The 19,651-nt window shown below is 42.3% G+C and overlaps 1 protein-coding gene across 1 annotated transcript in view; it reads right to left on the bottom strand.

The window, feature by feature from the left end:
- Positions 1-5,432: 5,432 nt before the first annotated feature.
- The window catches only part of oafa (OAF homolog a), a gene marked incomplete at its 5' end in the record, with an annotated part of 27,759 nt that continues 13,540 nt past the window's right edge, over positions 5,433-19,651 (bottom strand). The window contains 2 exons of the mRNA XM_084311910.1: positions 5,433-8,957; positions 15,375-15,555. Coding sequence (XP_084168036.1) covers positions 8,641-8,957; positions 15,375-15,555 — 498 coding nt within the window. The 3' untranslated portion in view covers positions 5,433-8,640. The remainder of the gene's footprint in view (positions 8,958-15,374; positions 15,556-19,651) is intronic.

Genomic DNA, 19,651 nt, shown 5'->3' with positions numbered 1-19,651 from the left:
CTCTGTGAGGTAATCCGGTTTCATTTGTCCTATTTGACGTGTGTGTGTGTGTGTGTGTGTGTGTGTGTGTGTGTGTGTGTGTGTGTGTGTTCTAAAGAACAGGAATGTAATGGTTGTGTAGGTGCCGGCTTCTGTTAAAGGGACAGTGTCTTGTGAGTAATAATAAAGAATGAATGGACTCTGTGTTGCGCTAATGATGGTGCGTTCAGCAGGTCCTCGTCGTAAAGTCGGACATTTACTGTAAATAAACAGTACTGTATATTTGTATATCTTCTTGTATGTCATAAATGTCCAGATGTAACATTACTGTATATATATCTGTATCTCGTGTATGTCATAAATGTCATGATGAGTTGAAAATGGGGGACCCTGATGTAAACAAGACGAAAGTCTTTCTCTGGTCTGCATCCCCTTAACAATAGTGTGTATTGAGCTGTACTGTATTGTACCCATTCTGCAATCTGTTAATACAATTTTCAATCAATCAATCACACATGTATCATGTGACCAAATGGTATATATAGTTTCAAGTTTTGTTTTATTTGTCACAGATATAAGGTACATGTACATTACAGTGAAACGCTTGGTTCGGTATGATCCTCCTGAGACTGTGCTCCATACAGTAATTGATTGATTGATTGAAAACTTTATTAACAGATTGCAGAATGGGTACAGTACAGTACGGCTCAATACACACAATTGTTAAGGGGATGCAGACCAGAGAAAGACTTTCGTCTTGTTTACATCAGGGTCCCCCATTTTCAATTCATCAGGACATATATGACACACATGACATACAGATAGACAGTACTGCTACATCTATACATTTATGACATACCAGATTTGCAAATACAGTACTGTTTGTGATACAAAAAGTGTCCAGAAAAGAGTGTATATACATTTGACGTAGAAACTGTACATTGGAGTAGGTTGGGTAGGTGAGGTGGGGTTGGGTGGGTGGGGGGGGACTGTACATTGGAGGTGGGTGGGGGGGGGGGTTGGGTAGGGGGTGGGTGGGGGACACTGTACACTGTACATTGGAATACTGACAAAGCCATACTTGGTCATTTACTGTACAACTTGTGGGGGCCAGTTTCGAATTGCAGTCTCCCGTAGGTGTTCTTTGAGAGTGTTTTTGAAAGTGGGTAGTGATTCACATTCCTTTACAGCTTTGGGTAGGGCGTTCCACATTGATGTGGCATAATTGCGAAACGTGTTTAGTCCCTTGTTTGAGCCGAATCTGGGTTTAACATGATTTGTGGAGCTCCCTCTGGTGTTGTGATCGTGGTATTCACTGACCTTTGGGAAGTATTTTGACATGTACATGGGTACCTTGGTCGTGTAGTGTATCTTGTAGACCAGGCCCATTGCAAGTTGCTGTACTCTGTCGTCTACTCTAAGCCATCCTAGGTTGTCAAAGTGGGCAGGAGTGAGGTGGGTTCTAGGAGTCAGGTCAAGCAGTAGTCTGACTAGTTTGTTTTGAGATGTTTGTAATTTGGTTTTTAGTGCCTTTGAGGTGCTTTGGTACCATGAGGTGCAAGCATAGTCATAGTACCCTTGAATGAGTGCTCCTGCCAGAGTCTTCAGGGTATTCTTGTTTACCAGAGAGGAGATCCGGTACAAGAATCGAGTTCGTTGGTTGACTTTTTTTATTACATTGGATGCCACTTTGTCACAGGAAAGATTAGCCTCTAGGATGGAACCCAGGTAGGTAATTTCATCTTTCTTTGTGACAATATTGTCATCCACTGTAACTAAGAAGCCGTCGGTCTTGCTGAGTTTGTTATTTGAACCGAAGAGAATGGACTCTGTTTTGCCCAGGTGTAATGATAGTTTGATATCGGCGAGCCATATGCAGATTTTGCCTAGTTCCGAGCTGAGGGTTTTTTCAACCTGTAACTTGTTCTTGTCAGAGACCAGCAGGGCTGAGTCGTCCGCAAACAGGAACAAGTTGCAGTCACAAGCTGACGACATGTCATTTGCATAAATTAGGAACAGTAGCGGTCCTAGTATGCTTCCTTGTGGAACACCACAGCTCACTGGGAGGGGGGGGGGGGGGGGTAGGGTACCGGCGTTTACCTCCACCATCTGTTCTCTCCCCTCCAGGTAGGATTGTATCCAGCTCACTGACTATCAAAACCAATTGCTTTTAGCTTGTCAATCAGAATGGTGTGATTGACAGTGTCAAAGGCCTTTTGTAGGTCCAGCATGACCATGCCGCAGTATTTGCCCGCGTCCACCTCTTGTTTGATGTGGTCGTTCAAATAGAGAAGGCATGTGTCAGTGGAGTGGGATGTTCTGAAGCCAGATTGGAATTCGTAGATTAGATTTTTTTCCGCAAGGTACTTTTCGACCTGTAACAAAAAAAATAAGGTAAAAAGAATAAAGACCAAACACTATACAAAATATACAATACACAAAACAAAAGTACGAAATGCAAACAATGCTAAATATTAGGGATGTTCGATATTGGCTTTTTTACCGATATCCGATATACCTATATAGTCCAACTCTTAAATTCCGATACCGATATCAACCGATACCGATATATGCAGGGTTTCCCCCCCCAAAAAACTGAATAATTTCAGGTAATTAACATTACATATCTCTTGTCATGGAATTAACACAACATTATGCATACTTTTAATACATAAAAAAATAATTTGTTTTTACTTGCTTGCCTGGGTAAATAAAGGTTAAATAAATGTTAAAAAAAAAGAAAACAAATTTTATTTTGAAAACCGATACCGATAATTTTCGATATTACATTTTAATGCCAATATCGGCCGATAATATCGGTAGGCCGATAATATGGGACATCCCTACAAAATATACATGAGGGGTCCTGATGTAAACAAGACGAAAGTCTTTCTCTGGTCTATATCCCCTTAACAATTGTATGTATTGAGCTGTACTGTACTGTACCCATTCTGCAATCTGTTAATAAAGTTTTCAATCAATCAATCAATCATAAAGTTCAGGTGCGCTAGTTGGGTCGTAAAGTCAGGACCAATCAGATACAAAGGAAGCAGTGTGTAGTTAGAAGATGCAGAGCGTAGGGGTCTTGAGGGTGTGTAGTTAGAAGATGCAGAGCGTAGGGGTCTTGAGGGTGTGTACTTAGAAGATGCAGAGCGTAGGGGTCTTGAGGGTGTGTAATTAGAAGATGCAGAGCGTAGGGGTCTTGAGGGTGTGTAGTTAGAAGATGCAGAGCGGAGGGGTCTTGAGGGTGTGTAGTTAGAAGATGCAGAGCGGAGGGGTCTTGAGGGTGTGTAGTTAGAAGATGCAGAGCGGAGGGGTCTTGAGGGTGTGTAGTTAGAAGATGCAGAGCGGAGGGGTCTTGAGGGTGTGTAGTTAGAAGATGCAGAGCGGAGGGGTCTTGAGGGTGTGTAGTTAGAAGATGCAGAGCGTAGGGGTCTTGATGGTGTAGTTAGAAGATGCAGAGCGTAGGGGTCTTGAGGGTGTGTAGTTAGAAGATGCAGAGCGTAGGGGTCTTGAGGGTGTGTAGTTAGAAGATGCAGAGCGTAGGGGTCTTGAGGGTGTGTAGTTAGAAGATGCAGAGCGTAGGGGTCTTGAGGGTGTGTAGTTAGAAGATGCAGAGCGGAGGGGTCTTGAGGGTGTGTAGTTAAAAGATGCAGAACATAGGGGTCTTGAGGGTGTGTAGAAGATGCAGAACGTAGGGGTCTTGAGGGTGTATAGTTAGAAGATGCAGAGCGTAGGAGTCTTGAGGGTGTCTAGTTAGAAGATGCAGAGCAGAGGGGTCTTGAGGGTGTGTAGTTAGAAGATGCAGAGCGGAGGGGTCTTGAGGGTGTGTAGTTAGAAGATGCAGAGCGGAGGGGTCTTGAGGGTGTGTAGTCAGAAGATGCAGAGCGTAGGGGTCTTGAGGGTGTGTAGTTAGAAGATGCAGAGCGTAGGGGTCTTGAGGGTGTGTAGTTTGAAGATGCAGAGCGGAGGGGTCTTGAGGGTGTGTAGTTAGAAGATGCAGAGCGTAGGGGTCTTGAGGGTGTCTAGTTAGAAGATGCAGAACGTAGGGGTCTTGAGGGTGTCTAGTTAGAAGATGCAGAACGTAGGGGTCTTGAGGGTGTCTAGTTAGAAGATGCAGAGCGGAGGGGTCTTGAGGGTGTGTAGTTAGAAGATGCAGAGCGGAGGGGTCTTGAGGGTGTGTAGTTAAAGATGCAGAGCGTAGGGGTCATGAGGGTGTGTAGTTAGAAGATGCAGAGCGGAGGGGTCTAGAGGGTGTGTAGTTAGAAGATGCAGAGCGTAGGGGTCTTGAGGGTGTGTAGTTAGAAGATGCAGAGCGTAGGGGTCTTGAGGGTGTGTAGTTAGAAGATGCAGAGCGTAGGGGTATTGAGGGTGTAGTTAGCAGACCAGTGACCTTAGGGAGCCGTTCCCCTCTTACTCTAGTCTTTAAAAAACAAGCAGTCTTACCTCAGTCTAAAGTCATCTACCACCTGCTCCTTGTCCTTCTTAGAACAGGTTTTGCTCGTCTTTATTCTGAAGCCTTAAGTTGCCAAATCAACACACCCAGACTTTACTCACTCATTCACTTGTTCCTCTGTGTAAATACGAGCTTCCAGACTCATTGTTATCATAATGTGCCGCCATGTCGTTTGACGAACTCCACAGTTAAAGGGATATTTCACTTTCGATTAGATTCAAATGTATTGTCATCATGCAGCACAAGTACAGTACAACGAAAAGAGGTTTGGCCTCCGACCAGAGCGCAAATGTAGCAGTAAAGTGCAACAGCAATATACAATGTACTGGTGATTAAACTGGGTACAAAATATACAAATTAGTACTACAGAGTGTAGTGCTAATCAGATGTATGTACAGAGTTGTAGTATAATATGTACAGAGATACAGGCGTAAAGACAGTATGGTAGTAGTCATACAGGCCAGCAGCGTAACTAGTTAAAGTAAGAGTAGGATATGTACAGATATAGAATCTACAGATATATAAAAAGGACTATGTGCAGGTAAATACAGATGGGTGTGGATAGCTTTAGCTTGTCAATCAGCAGTCTTCCTCCATGTAAAGTCATCTACAAATAAGCTGGTCAACACCTCCATTCCTGCTGTCAACACCATCATTCCTCCCAGGTGTCAGGTCAGGTTAATGGTTAGGGGCGTCAGTGCGGTAGAGCGCTCGTCTGGTAATCTGGAGGTTCCCGGTTCGATTCCCGCTCCTCCCGGGCAGCGTGTCGAAGAGTCCTTGAGCAAGACACTTAACCCCTAATTGCTCCTGATGAGCTGGTTGGCTCGTTGCACGGTCGCCTCCGCCGTCGGTGTGTGAATGTGTGAGTGAATGTGAGTGAATGGGTGAGGAACAAATTGTAAAGCGCTTTGGATAAAAGAGAGATATAAATGCACCATTTATCATTTTAATGCAAATGGAGACTGCAAGAAAGAATTTCAAGCAAATGTTACGACGTGGAAACGCAGAATGGAAAGCCACAATGTAATGCAGTGCAAAGAGGGGCTTTATTGAAACAACGTATGTAAAACAATCTGAATGGAACACAAGCTAATTGTTTCACTTTCCTCTTGTCATCAGCAACTATTTGCAAAACTTACAAAAACTATTTCATAGAAAAATATGCTCGACACTTTATTCTAGAATTACATAGTAAATACATCGGTTGAAATGTTAAGGCACTTGATCCCCAGAAAAGGCCACAGTTTGAGACGCGTCGCACAAAAAGGACATTTGGTTTATCCATTAGGACACACGTCAACAAGAAAGGAAACGAGATGAACATTGATATGGCAACGGAGAGATAATGAAATGAAGAGTGATTTACAAGGAAACAAAAGGCTAAAGAACAAACAAACATAGAAACCATGCTTCCAGACAATATGCAATTTGGTCCCACAAGTTCAACAAGTACTAAATACCTATATGTCCCTATGCCATAAATGTCATGTATGTTGTGTATGTCATAAATGTCTATATGAATTGAAAATGGGGGACCCTGATGGAAACAAGACAAACGTCTTTCTCAGGTCTGCATCCCCTTAACAATTGTATGTATTGAGCCGTACTGTATTGTACCCATTCTGCAATCTGTTAAATAAAGTTTTCATTCATTCATTCAACAAATGCTCCTAGAATCACACCTTTTATATAAGCAACCAGGGGCTTCACTGAGCACTGATGTAAAACATCTCATAGCTAAATTGAACAGATATGGAGAAACTAGAATCATGACACACAGGGACAGTCACCGGGAAACAATTGAAGCGCAAAACACTGTCTAACCAGCAGATGGCAGTATAGATCATGCATTTACAGCCCTTCCACTGTTTAACGAGCAGATGGCAGTATAGAGATCATGCATTTACAGCCCTTCCACTGTCTAACCACCAGATGGCAGTATAGATCATGTATTTACAGCCCTTCCAGCATAACAAGGTAGAACCTGATTGGATGAGTTGAAACGTTACCCCTTTCCTTCTCATTTCATAATGCAGACTTTGGTTTTACTTGACGCTTCGAATGAGAATCCTGGGCTGAGGAGGAAGAGGAGGAGGAGGAGGAGGAGGAGGGGGGGGGGGGGGAGGAGGGGAGGGGGGGTTGAATTGGTCCCTCTCAAAAGAAGCTAAACAAGTAAGTTCAGTCATCTGCAACCACTGTGTGTGAATTATGCTGAATTTAAGTTATGAAGGTGACGAAATGAACAAGACGGGACACACTTTTCAAAAAAAGAAATATTAAACCACCGCGACTTATTGTTAATACGGAGGACAGGAAAGGCTGGACACGTGAGCTGCGATACAAAGACAAACAAAAATCACATGAGGTTATATTAATCGATGACAAAAAAGAAAAAGAAAAATTTCAAAAATAATAATCCTCCATAATTTCACTTTGCAACCGAAATAAATAAAAGCCACCATCAGAGACTCGTCTGCAGACAAGACCCCCCCCGTCCCCCGCTGTCCCTCCAGTCACGTCTGTCCATTCAGTCACGTCTGTCCATTCTGTCACGTCTGTCCATTCTGTCACGTCTGTCCATTCTGTCACGTCTGTCCTTCAGTCACGTCTGTCCATTCTGTCACGTCTGTCCATTCTGTCACGTCTGTCCATTCTGTCCATTCAGTCATGTCTGTCCATTCTGTCCATTCAGTCACGTCTGTCCATTCTGTCCATTCAGTCATGTCTGTCCATTCTGTCCATTCAGTCACGTCTGTCCATTCTGTCACGTCTGTCCATTCAGTCATGTCTCTCCATTCTGTCCATTCAGTCACGTCTGTCCATTCTGTCCATTCAGTCATGTCTGTCCATTCTGTCCATCCAGTCACGTCTGTCCATTCAGTCATGTCTGTCCATTCTGTCATGTCTGTCCATTCTGTCCATTCAGTCATGTCTGTCCATTCAGTCATGTCTGTCCATTCTGTCCATTCAGTCATGTCTGTCCATTATGTCCATCCAGTCACGTATGTCCCCCCATTCAGTAGAGCGTCTCTCTGCTGGTCTCTCCTCTCTGTCTCTCTGCTGGCGTCTCCTCTCTGTCTCTCAGCTGGTGTCTCCTCTCCATCTCTCCGCTGGTCTCTCCTCTCTGTCTCTCCTCTCCATCTCTCCACTGGTCTCTCCTCTCTGTCTCTCCTCTCCATCTCTCCGCTGGTCTCTCCTCTCTGTCTCTCCTCTCCATCTCTCCGCTGGTCTCTCCTCTCTGTCTCTCCTCTCCATCTCTCCGCTGGTCTCTCCTCTGTCTCTCTGCTGGTGTCTCTGTCTCTGCTGGTGTCTCACTGGCCAGAAATGTAGACGGTGATGCACTGTGTCCAGGTTTGTGCGTGAAAACAGTTAGTCTTAGGCTGCGGTTAGACTGACTGATGTTTTCGTTTCGTTTTCAGATGAGTTTCGCTTTTCCAGGTCGCAACGTAGCGGTAGGCGAGTCACACTTTCGTTTTGTCACCTGAGCACAGTGATGTAGTACACTGCCAAAGCAGTAGGTGGCAGTAGGTGGCGAACATGAAGGCAATTTTCAACCAATCAGAGGTTGTTGTTGCCGTTTCGACATCTTCCATCGACTCCCGACGTTTTCTCCCATAACAACAACAACAGGCACAAATGTGAGTCTCGTACAATTTGAAATTAAGTATTCTCTTAATAAGAGTGTACATGTGTGTGTAGTGTACCTGTAGGTCTTCCTCCCCAAATGAAATGAAATGTTTTGCTCTCATTTATTAGAACCGGTTTTCTATTCGAGCCGGGGGGTGGGGGGGTTTGGATCTGGATCTCACCCCCCTTTACCTGAGACATCTCTCACGTAATGAACCGTGTTCTTCCAACATCACCACCGTGTCGAACAACAGCTGCTTCCGGGGCACAACGTAGTAGGGTCAGGGTTAGGTCTCCTCGTCCCCCAGACACAGCTGCTTCTGGGGCACGTAGTAGGGTCAGGGTTAGGTCTCCTCGTCCCCCAGACACAGCTGCTTCTTGGGCCACGTAGCAGTAGGGTCAGGGTTAGGTCTCCTCGTCCCACAGACACAGCTGCTTCTGGGGGCCACGTAGTAGGGTCAGGGTTAGGTCTCCTCGTCCCACAGACACAGCTGCTTCTGGGGCACGTAGTAGGGTCAGGGTTAGGTCTCCTCGTCCCACAGACACAGCTGCTTCTGGGGCACGTAGTAGGGTCAGGGTTAGGTCTCCTCGTCCCACAGACACAGCTGTTTCTGAGGCACGTAGTAGGTGAACTGGTAGCCCTTGCTGCAGCTCTTGATGCCACACTTGTAGGGCGTGTTCTTGCCCGTGCCGTCCCGGCTGCGGCAGTACTTCAGCAGGCAGGGGTACCACTCCAGACGCAGGCTGTACACGCAGACGCAGGCCTGCCAGGGGTCCCGGGTGGAGCGGCAGGGCTGCAGACCGCTGGGCTCCCCCCCGCCGGCGCCGACGCTGGGCTCCCCGACCGCCGCCACCGCTGCCTGGGGCAGGACCTCGAACATGGAGCCTTCCACCCCTATAGGAGAGAGAGACACTTTATATATCCTCTCGACTTTAGCGTATTTATTTTTATTATGCAATAATTTAAAAATATATATATATTGTAGGGATGTCCGATATTATCGGCCTACCGATATTATCGGCCGATATCGGCATTAAAATGTGATATCGGAAAATATCGGTATCGGTTTTCAAATTTTAATTTTACATTTCTATAACCTTTATTTACCCAGGCAAGCAAGTAAGAACAAATTCAGATTTTATTTATTGTCAAAAGTATGCATAATGTTGTGTTAATTCCACGACAAGAGATATGTAATGCTAATTACCTGATATTATTCAATTTTTGGGGGGGGGGGGGGACCCTGCATATATCGGTATCGGTTGATATCGGTATCGGAAATTAAGAGTTGGACAATATCTGTATATCGGTATCGGTAAAAAAGCCAATATCGAGCATCCCTAAATATATTGTATAAAAAAAAAAAATAAATAAAAAGACTTGCATAGAATCAGACCACGCATAGACCATCATTAATCCCAAACAGATATTAGTTTAAGCATGAGCCAACAATATAGTTAAAAATATTGTAGTAAGATATTTGTATCGGTACATCTTATTTCCAGACTGACGATATGCGTCGAAGTCGAAGACGTGTTTAGCTAATTGTCTTTCTGCTGCTGCCGCCGCCGACGCTGATATAAGTTTACTAACGGCTGCCAGGCTGGCTTCACTCAGCTCAGTCCCAGCTGTGCCTGCTGTGCTACACGAGGAGCTAACGGCTGCCAGGCTAGCTTCACTCAGCTCAGTCCCTGCTGTGCTACACGAGGAGCTAACGGCTGCCAGGCTAGCTTCACTCAGCTCAGTCCCTGCTGTGCCAGCTGTGCTACACGAGGAGCTAACGGCTGCCAGGCTAGCTTCACTCAGCTCAGTCCCTGCTGTGCCAGCTGTGCTACACGAGGAGCTAACGGCTGCCAGGCTAGCTTCACTCAGCTCAGTCCCTGCTGTGCCAGCTGTGCTACACGAGGAGCTAACGGCTGCCAGGCTAGCTTCACTCAGCTCAGTCCCTGCTGTGCCAGCTGGAGCTAACGGCTGCCAGGCTCGCCATATTTCTTTCATGTTTTACATATATAGTTTTAGTTTTTAGTTTTGCATATATATATATATAATATTTGTTTTGTAAGGTTTTAAATTAGTACACTCATTTGAGTAGTGGAAAAGAGGTAGGATTAAATAAGTGTATACTTCTTCCTACTCCTTTTCGAACATGTAAATTGAGTTATGTTTTGCTTTTGTTTATTTATCATTTCTTTTTCCATTTAATTTCTTGAGATCAATGATTTGTTTTGATTTTATATTGTTTGTATTTATTTATTTACATGTTCGAAATAAAGATTTCAAAATCAAAAATATCCAGTCAAATAGTCAAACCTGTCGATGTACTTAATAAAAACCCAATAAAAAAAGACTATGGGGGTAAAAAGTGTGTTTTTCAAAGTGTTGTGGAGAGCTGCTGTGCAACACGACCTCACTCCATCATCACGCCCGGCCCCCTCAGTAGTAGAGTCTAATCTTATCTACAAGGGGACAGAATGGGTCCGTGCTTCAGAAAGAACCTGTGGTGACCCCCGTGGTGACCCCTGTGGTGACCCCAGAGTGACGGTCTGAAGATAAAACTGAAAGTCATATCACCAAACTAAGTGTAAAGAGATGTTCGGGAGACAGGGACCAGGAGGAGAGAGGGTGTCAGGAGATAAGAGGGGCAGACGGAGACAGACCAAGTGTAAACTATACCATCAATGCAAGTAGAATATTAATTCATCTTCATATCCAATATCCCTGTATATATCCTGGACTAGTCTGTACATCACTCTGCTTCAGATTCATCACTAATGATACATACGACACTGTGTCCTTTATGAGAAGGTTGGTTGGTCCTCGCTGATGGAGAGGCGCAACAAACAGTTTTTTGTACATTTTTAAGGCCCTTATTGGTAAGCTACCTCCTTATACTACATCATTATTGGTAAGCTACCTCCTTATACCACATCATTATTGGTAAGCTACCTCCTTATACTACATCGTTATTGGTAAGCTACCTCCTTATACTACATCATTATTGGTAAGCTACCTCCTTATACTACATCATTATTGGTAAGCTACCTCCTTATACTACATCATTATTGGTAAGCTACCTCCTTATACTACATCATTATTGGTAAGCTACCTCCTTATACTACATCATTATTGGTAAGCTACCTCCTTATACTACATCATTATTGGTAAGCTACCTCCTTATACTACATCATTAGTGGTAAGCTACCTCCTTATACTACATCATTATTGGTAAGCTACCTCCTTATACTACATCATTATTGGTAAGCTACCTCCTTATACTACATCATTACTGGTAAGCTACCTCCTTATACTACATCATTATTGGTAAGCTACCTCCTTATACTACATCATTATTGGTAAGCTACCTCCTCCTTATACTACATCATTATTGATAATCTACCTCCTTATACTACATCATTATTGGTAAGCTACCTCCTTATACTACATCATTATTGGTAAGCTACCTCCTTATACTACATCATTATTGGTAAGCTACCTCCTTATTCGACATCATTATTGGTAAGCTACCTCCTTATACTACAGCATTATTGGTAAGCTACCTCCTTATACTACAGCATTATTGGTAAGCTACCTCCTTATACTACATCATTATTGGTAAGCTACCTCCTTATACTACATCATTATTGGTGAGCTACCTCCTTATACTACATCATTATTGGTAGGCTACCTCCTTATACTACATCATTATTGGTAAACTACCTCCTTATACTACATCATTATTGGTAAGCTACCTCCTTATACTACATCATTATTGGTAGGCTACCTCCTTACACTACATCATTATTGGTAAGCTACCTCCTTATACTACATCATTATTGTTAAGCTACCTCCTTATACTACATCATTATTGATAATCTACCTCCTTATACTACATCATTATTGGTAAGCTACCTCCTTATTCTACATTATTGGTAAGCTACCTCCTTATACTACAGAATTATTGGTAAGCTACCTCCTTATACTACAGCATTATTGGTAAGCTACCTCCTTATACTACATCATTATTGGTAAGCTACCTCCTTATACTACATCATTATTGGTGAGCTACCTCCTTATACTACATCATTATTGGTAAGCTACCTCCTTATACTACATCATTATTGGTAAGCTACCTCCTTATACTACATCATTATTGGTAAGCTACCTCCTTATACTACATCATTATTGGTAAGCTACCTCCTTATACTACATCATTATTGGTAAGCTACCTCCTTATACTACATCATTATTGGTAAGCTACCTCCTTATTCTACATCATTATTGGTAAGCTACCTCCTTATACTACATCATTATTGGTAAGCTACCTCCTTATACTACATCATTATTGGTAAGCTACCTCCTTATACTACATCATTATTGGTAAGCTACCTCCTTATACTACATCATTATTGGTAAGCTACCTCCTTATACTACATCATTATTGGTAAGCTACCTCCTTATACTACATCATTATTGGTAAGCTACCTCCTTATTCTACATCATTAGTGGTAAGCTACCTCCTTATACTACATCATTATTGGTAAGCTACCTCCTTATACTACATCATTATTGGTAAGCTACTTCCTTATACTACATCATTACTGGTAAGCTACCTCCTTATACTACATCATTATTGGTAAGCTACCTCCTTATACTACATCATTATTGGTAAGCTACCTCCTCCTTATACTACATCATTATTGATAATCTACCTCCTTATACTACATCATTATTGGTAAGCTACCTCCTTATACTACATCATTATTGGTAAGCTACCTCCTTATACTACATCATTATTGGTAAGCTACCTCCTTATTCGACATCATTATTGGTAAGCTACCTCCTTATACTACAGCATTATTGGTAAGCTACCTCCTTATACTACAGCATTATTGGTAAGCTACCTCCTTATACTACATCATTATTGGTAAGCTACCTCCTTATACTACATCATTATTGGTGAGCTACCTCCTTATACTACATCATTATTGGTAAGCTGCCTCCTTATACTACATCATTATTGGTAAGCTACCTCCTTATACTACATCATTATTGGTAGGCTACCTCCTTACACTACATCATTATTGGTAAGCTACCTCCTTATACTACATCATTATTGTTAAGCTACCTCCTTATACTACATCATTATTGATAATCTACCTCCTTATACTACATCATTATTGGTAAGCTACCTCCTTATTCTACATCATTATTGGTAAGCTACCTCCTTATACTACAGCATTATTGGTAAGCTACCTCCTTATACTACATCATTATTGATAATCTACCTCCTTATACTACATCATTATTGGTAAGCTACCTCCTTATACTACATCATTATTGGTAAGCTACCTCCTTATACTACATCAGTATTGGTGAGCTACCTCCTTATACTACATCATTATTGGTAAGCTACCTCCTTATACTACAGCATTATTGGTAAGCTACCTCCTTATACTACAGCATTATTGGTAAGCTACCTCCTTATACTACATCATTATTGGTAAGCTACCTCCTTATACTACATCATTATTGGTAAGCTACCTCCTTATACTACATCATTATTGGTAAGCTACCTCCTTATACTACATCATTATTGGTAAGCTACCTCCTTATACTACAGCATTATTGGTAAGCTACCTCCTTATACTACATCATTATTGGTAAGCTACCTCCTTATACTACATCATTATTGGTAAGCTACCTCCTTATACTACATCATTATTGGTAAGCTACCTCCTTATACTACAGCATTATTGGTAAGCTACCTCCTTATACTACATCATTATTGGTAAGCTACCTCCTTATACTACATCATTATTGGTAAGCTACCTCCTTATACTACATCATTATTGGTAAGCTACCTCCTTATACTACATCATTATTGGTAAGCTACCTCCTTATACTACATCATTATTGGTAAGCTACCTCCTTATACTACATCATTATTGGTGAGCTACCTCCTTATACTACATCATTATTGGTAAGCTACCTCCTTATACTACAGCATTATTGGTAAGCTACCTCCTTATACTACATCATTATTGGTAAGCTACCTCCTTATACTACATCATTATTGGTAAGCTACCTCCTTATACTACATCATTATTGGTAAGCTACCTCCTTATACTACAGCATTATTGGTAAGCTACCTCCTTATACTACATCATTATTGGTAAGCTACCTCCTTATACTACATCATTATTGGTAAGCTACCTCCTTATACTACATCATTATTGGTAAGCTACCTCCTTATACTACATCATTATTGGTAAGCTACCTCCTTATACTACATCATTATTGGTAAGCTACCTCCTTATACTACATCATTATTGGTAAGCTAGCTACCTCCTTATACTACATCATTATTGGTAAGCTACCTCCTTATACTACATCATTATTGGTAAGCTACCTCCTTATACTACATCATTATTGGTAAGCTACCTCCTTATACTACATCATTATTGGTAAGCTACCTCCTTATACTACATCATTATTGGTAAGCTACCTCCTTATACTACATCATTATTGGTAAGCTACCTCCTTATACTACATCATTATTGGTAAGCTACCTCCTTATACTACATCATTATTGGTAAGCTACCTCCTTATACTACATCATTATTGGTAAGCTACCTCCGTATACTACATCATTATTGGTAAGCTAGCTACCTCCTTATACTACATCATTACTGGTAAGCTACCTCCTTATACGACATCATTATTGGTAAGCTACCTCCTTATACTACATCATTATTGGTAAGCTACCTCCTTATACTACATCATTATTGGTAAGCTACCTCCTTATACTACATCATTATTGGTAAGCTAGCTACCTCCTTATACTACATCATTATTGGTAAGCTACCTCCTTATACTACATCATTATTGGTAAGCTACCTCCTTATACTACATGATTATTGGTAAGCTACCTCCTTATTCTACATCATTATTGGTAAGCTACCTCCTTATTCTACATCATTATTGGTAAGCTACCTCCTTATACTACATCATTATTGGTAAGCTACCTCCTTATACTACATCATTATTGGTAAGCTACCTCCTTATACTACATCATTATTGGTAAGCTACCTCCTTATACTACATCATTATTGGTAAGCTACCTCCTTATACTACATCATTATTGGTAAGCTACCTCCTTATTCTACATCATTATTGGTAAGCTACCTCCTTATACTACATCATTATTGGTAAGCTACCTCCATCATTACGCCATTCTATCCACAGCTATGGCGTAAAAACACACTCGTATAGGTACGACAAGCGGGACTAAGAGCCCCCCTGACTGCTGACCTTTATCCAGCCAGTGTTTGACGTCGACCTCCCGGGTGTAGACGGCCTCGCGGGCCTCGCTGCACATGTTGTGGATGTGGGCGCTGAGCTGCCAGGCCCGGCTCAGGTTCACCGCCACGCTCATGCTCAGCTGCTCCAGACCCCGCCGCTCCTCCGCCAGCCGGATGGCCTGAGGGTTCTTCTGCACAGGGGGGAGAGGACACGTGTTAAAGCTGCCGTAGGCCACATTCAGCCACTAGATGGTGCTGTAGGTGACATTCAGCCACTAGATGGTGCTATAGGTGACATTCAGCCACTAGATGGTGCTATAGGTATAGGTGACATTCAGCCACTAGATGGTGCTATAGGTAACATTCAGCCACTAGATGGTGCTGTAGGTGACATTCAGCCACTAGATGGTGCTATTGTATAGGTGACATTCAGCCACTAGATGGTGCTGTAGGTGACATTCAGCCACTAGATGGTGCTGTAGGTAACATTCAGCCACTAGATGGTGCTGTAGATGACATTCAGCCACTAGATGGTGCTATAGGTGACATTCAGCCACTAGATGGTGCTGTAGGTGACATTCAGCCACTAGATGGTGCTGTAGGTGACATTCAGCCACTAGATGGTGCTATAGGACCTAGGTGACATTCAGCCACTAGATGGTGGTGTAGGTAACATTCAGCGACTAGATGGTGCTATAGGTGACATTCAGCCACTAGATGGTGCTATAGGTGACATTCAGCCACTAGATGGTGCTATAGGTAACATTCAGCCACTAGATGGTGCAGAACTAACAACTGTGAGCTGCAAAGAACACGTGGGACAGATGTAGCAGATGTTACAAAAACAAATGGCTGCACACAACCTTGCAGAGGCCATACACATCCATCCGATGATTTTCAATTTTTTTTAAATAAATAAAAAAAAAAAAGATTTTTATATATATATTTTTTGCAGTCAGGCCACTGAACTTAGAAGCAGGCCAGGCCAGTGTTTCTAGTTGCAGCAGCGCACTACTTAGATAACCTAGGTGGGGAACAACCAGGAGATCACTGCAACTCACACAAGTTGGAGAACTATCTCTCTCTCTCTCTCTTGCTCTCACACACACACAAAATGAGCCGCATGTGATTGGTGGAGGCGGGACCCTTACAAAAAACTGTTGTTGCTAATCATTGACACATGCCTGTAATAATCCCCCCCAGAAAAATCTACTTTGCATTTGATATATTGCAAATATATGCCATCACACACACTGGCATTTAAAGGGTTAGAATTATACAATTAATATGTGGTGTTATGATTAGGGCTGAAGTTGAATAAAAGATTGTATTGTTTTCAATCTGACATTACAAAAAACTGAAAATCCATCAAAATCAGTGTTGTTGCTAATCATACATATGCTAGCCTGTTTTTTAACAATAATTTGTGATGCCATCACAAACACTGGCATTTAAAGGGTACAAATAAAAAAATGCCTGCACCAGAATGCAGGAAATTAAGTCTTTGTAACAAGAAATGTCCTGGTGGGGGACCCCCAGACCCCCTGCTTAAAAAGTGGCATGACTGGGGCTATATTTTGCACTCTATTTCCTGGCCTGAATGATTTCCCCAGTCCGGCCCTGGTTAAAAGCCTCCAATGCTTATTAATGTGTGTGCGTTTGAACGTGTGCATGTTTCAACCATACATTTCCATTTATATAAAAAAAAAAAAAACAAAAAAAAAAATTTAATAAATAATTTACATTTTTTATTTTTTTACCTCCTATAATAGTGGGGGTTGCGGCTCTCTGACACAGTTATTTTTGGGTCGCGGCCTGAAAAGTTTGGGAACCCCTGCTATAGGTAACATTCAGCCACTAGATGGTGCTGTAGGACCTAGGTAACATTCAGCCACTAGATGTCACACTAGAGCACCAGCATGTCATTTATCCAATTAGGTGCATTCCACATGGGGAAAATGGGAAGTAAGGAGGGGATACATGCACACAACATGTAAACAACATTAATGGACCCACAATTTTTTTTATATTCTTTAAAAAAAAGTATTACTCCACATACAATGTTATCTATAGCATCTTTAATACTTTTTTATAATACTAAAACGTTTTTGTCACTCAGTATTACAGTACTAATTTATCATTTAAGTTTTTCATAAACTCCCTATATAACCACTACCTTCTCACTAGCTTGAATACACACTGACCTATCTCTAATCACACCTATCTCTGATCACACCTATCTCTGATCACACCTATCTCTGATCCAACTGTTCGCCTGTTTTACTGCAACACTATTATCACCGACATCTAAGACGGGAGATCCCCCCCTTGAACGGGCCTTTGTGCTCGTTTTTATACGTTTTTGAATACGTTTCATGTCCCTTTTACACAGAAATGCGTTTTTTGGCGTTTTTTTTGTGGATACGGCTGAAACGCTAAATTGTGTTTGCGTCTTGGAGAACCCCTAAAAAACGCGCCGACAACAGCCGTGTAGTCTGCACGGAGCCGTTGTTTTGCGAAAATGCCCATGCGCAGTAGATACCATCTGCGTGCCCTCCGGTGACAACAGAGTTTGTGTGTGTGGGTGTGTGTTTGGGACAGAGCTCCCAGCTCCGTGTCCCTGTGTCCCAAATAGCTGCAGCTACCATGTGTTGTCAAGTTATTGTTATAAGGACCCCAGTCCAAGCTACAACAGTCTGCATTCCCTTAACAATTGTTTGTATTGAGCCGTATTGTATTGTACCCATTATGCAATATGTTAAATAAAGTTTACATCCATTCATTCTGCTAGCATTACCACTGGCTAACATGAGCTAGCATTAGCTATCAGACCCTGTTAGCTCAAAGCTCCTCTTTCAACTTAACAAGCATTAAACAAAATGGCCCAGTCATCTATTCACCTTTGTTTAATACACACAGCGTTGTCTCTAATGTTATCTAACTACTGATAGCTCCCGATATCATCAGTTTGGTGCTGGCTAACTAGCGTGAGCTAACATTAGCTTCTAGCCACAATGCTATACTGTTATAATGGCATACTCCATTGACGTTAGCATGCAGCTAACAATGTAGCTACCGATCTTTTTTTAGACTAAACTATCCGCTCTTGGTGGTCACTTGTGTTGATGTTAGTTTTGTTTCATCAACAAATGACAGGCAGAACACACAGTGAATGTATCCGTTTTGTTTATTGCACTTTTATTAGGCTTTGCTGAAAAAGAATTGCTGCATTGAGTAAATAGGCAAGATGGTGGCGCCCATAGGCGCCTGCCTTGTTGACATTTTCTTTGCTGGAGCTTCCAGGAAGTGTATTGGCACATTCAAGTTCTGATTGGTTGAAATTGCCTTCATGTTCGCCACCTACTGCCACCTACTGCTTTGGCAGTGTACTACATCACTGTGCCCAGGTGACAAAAACGAAAGTGTGACTCAAGGCTGCCACGTTGCGGCGAAACTCACTGACAATGAAACGAAAATAAAACGAAAGGTGTAACCGCCGCCTAAGGTTTCTCTCCTCCACATTGCCTGTGGTGCATTTTTTCCTATTGCTAGGTTTTAGTGAGTTTTTCCTTACCTTCGCGTGGGGTATGTCTTTGCATGTGTTGCATTTATTTTACATTTTTTGGACTTTATGGTGTTTTTGTTTTGTTCTTGATTTATTGTGATGTTTCTTCTTGACTTAACACAATGGAGGCCAAGGACGGAGATCTCCGTGTTTCGAATCCATGCGTTGTGGACAGAGGCACGGACATATCCGTGGGAAGTTGTTATTGCTTTTATTCCATTTTAATAACCTATTCAAGGTCGCCGAGCGGCACTGCAGATTTTCCCTACTCTATGAATTCGACAAGGTGCAATACCGGCCAGATTCTCTTAGGGGCGCTATCGCGCTACTGCAGTGTGCCCTGTGGCTGAACGGATCAGTTTTCTTTTTTTCTTTCAACAGAGATTTCAGTAGCAGGATTCTGGATGTGCATCATGTAGCTTGGATTACGTTTCGAATCGCAGATTTCACTATGCAATAAGGGGATTTATCATCAGCCAATGGACATATCGATCTACCAGATGGCGATCGATAACGGGGAAATGCTCAGGGGGATCAGCCCGGACCACGGTAAGATCTTTTTCACGTAAATTACAGCCCGAACGGACATTGTTTTGATATCCATCCAGGCGATCGGCCTAAGTGGCTAGTTAGACGAACACGGTTATTGGTAATCAATAATAATAAACGACGTCCCCCGCCCCTCCCCCCCCTTCATGCATACATGCTTTGGGATAGTCCCG

Source organism: Notolepis coatsorum (genome assembly GCF_963971535.1).
Source record: "Notolepis coatsorum genome assembly, chromosome: 1".
NCBI classification, from domain to species: domain Eukaryota; kingdom Metazoa; phylum Chordata; class Actinopteri; order Aulopiformes; family Paralepididae; genus Notolepis; species Notolepis coatsorum.
This window is presented reverse-complemented; position numbering and strand designations above follow the sequence as displayed.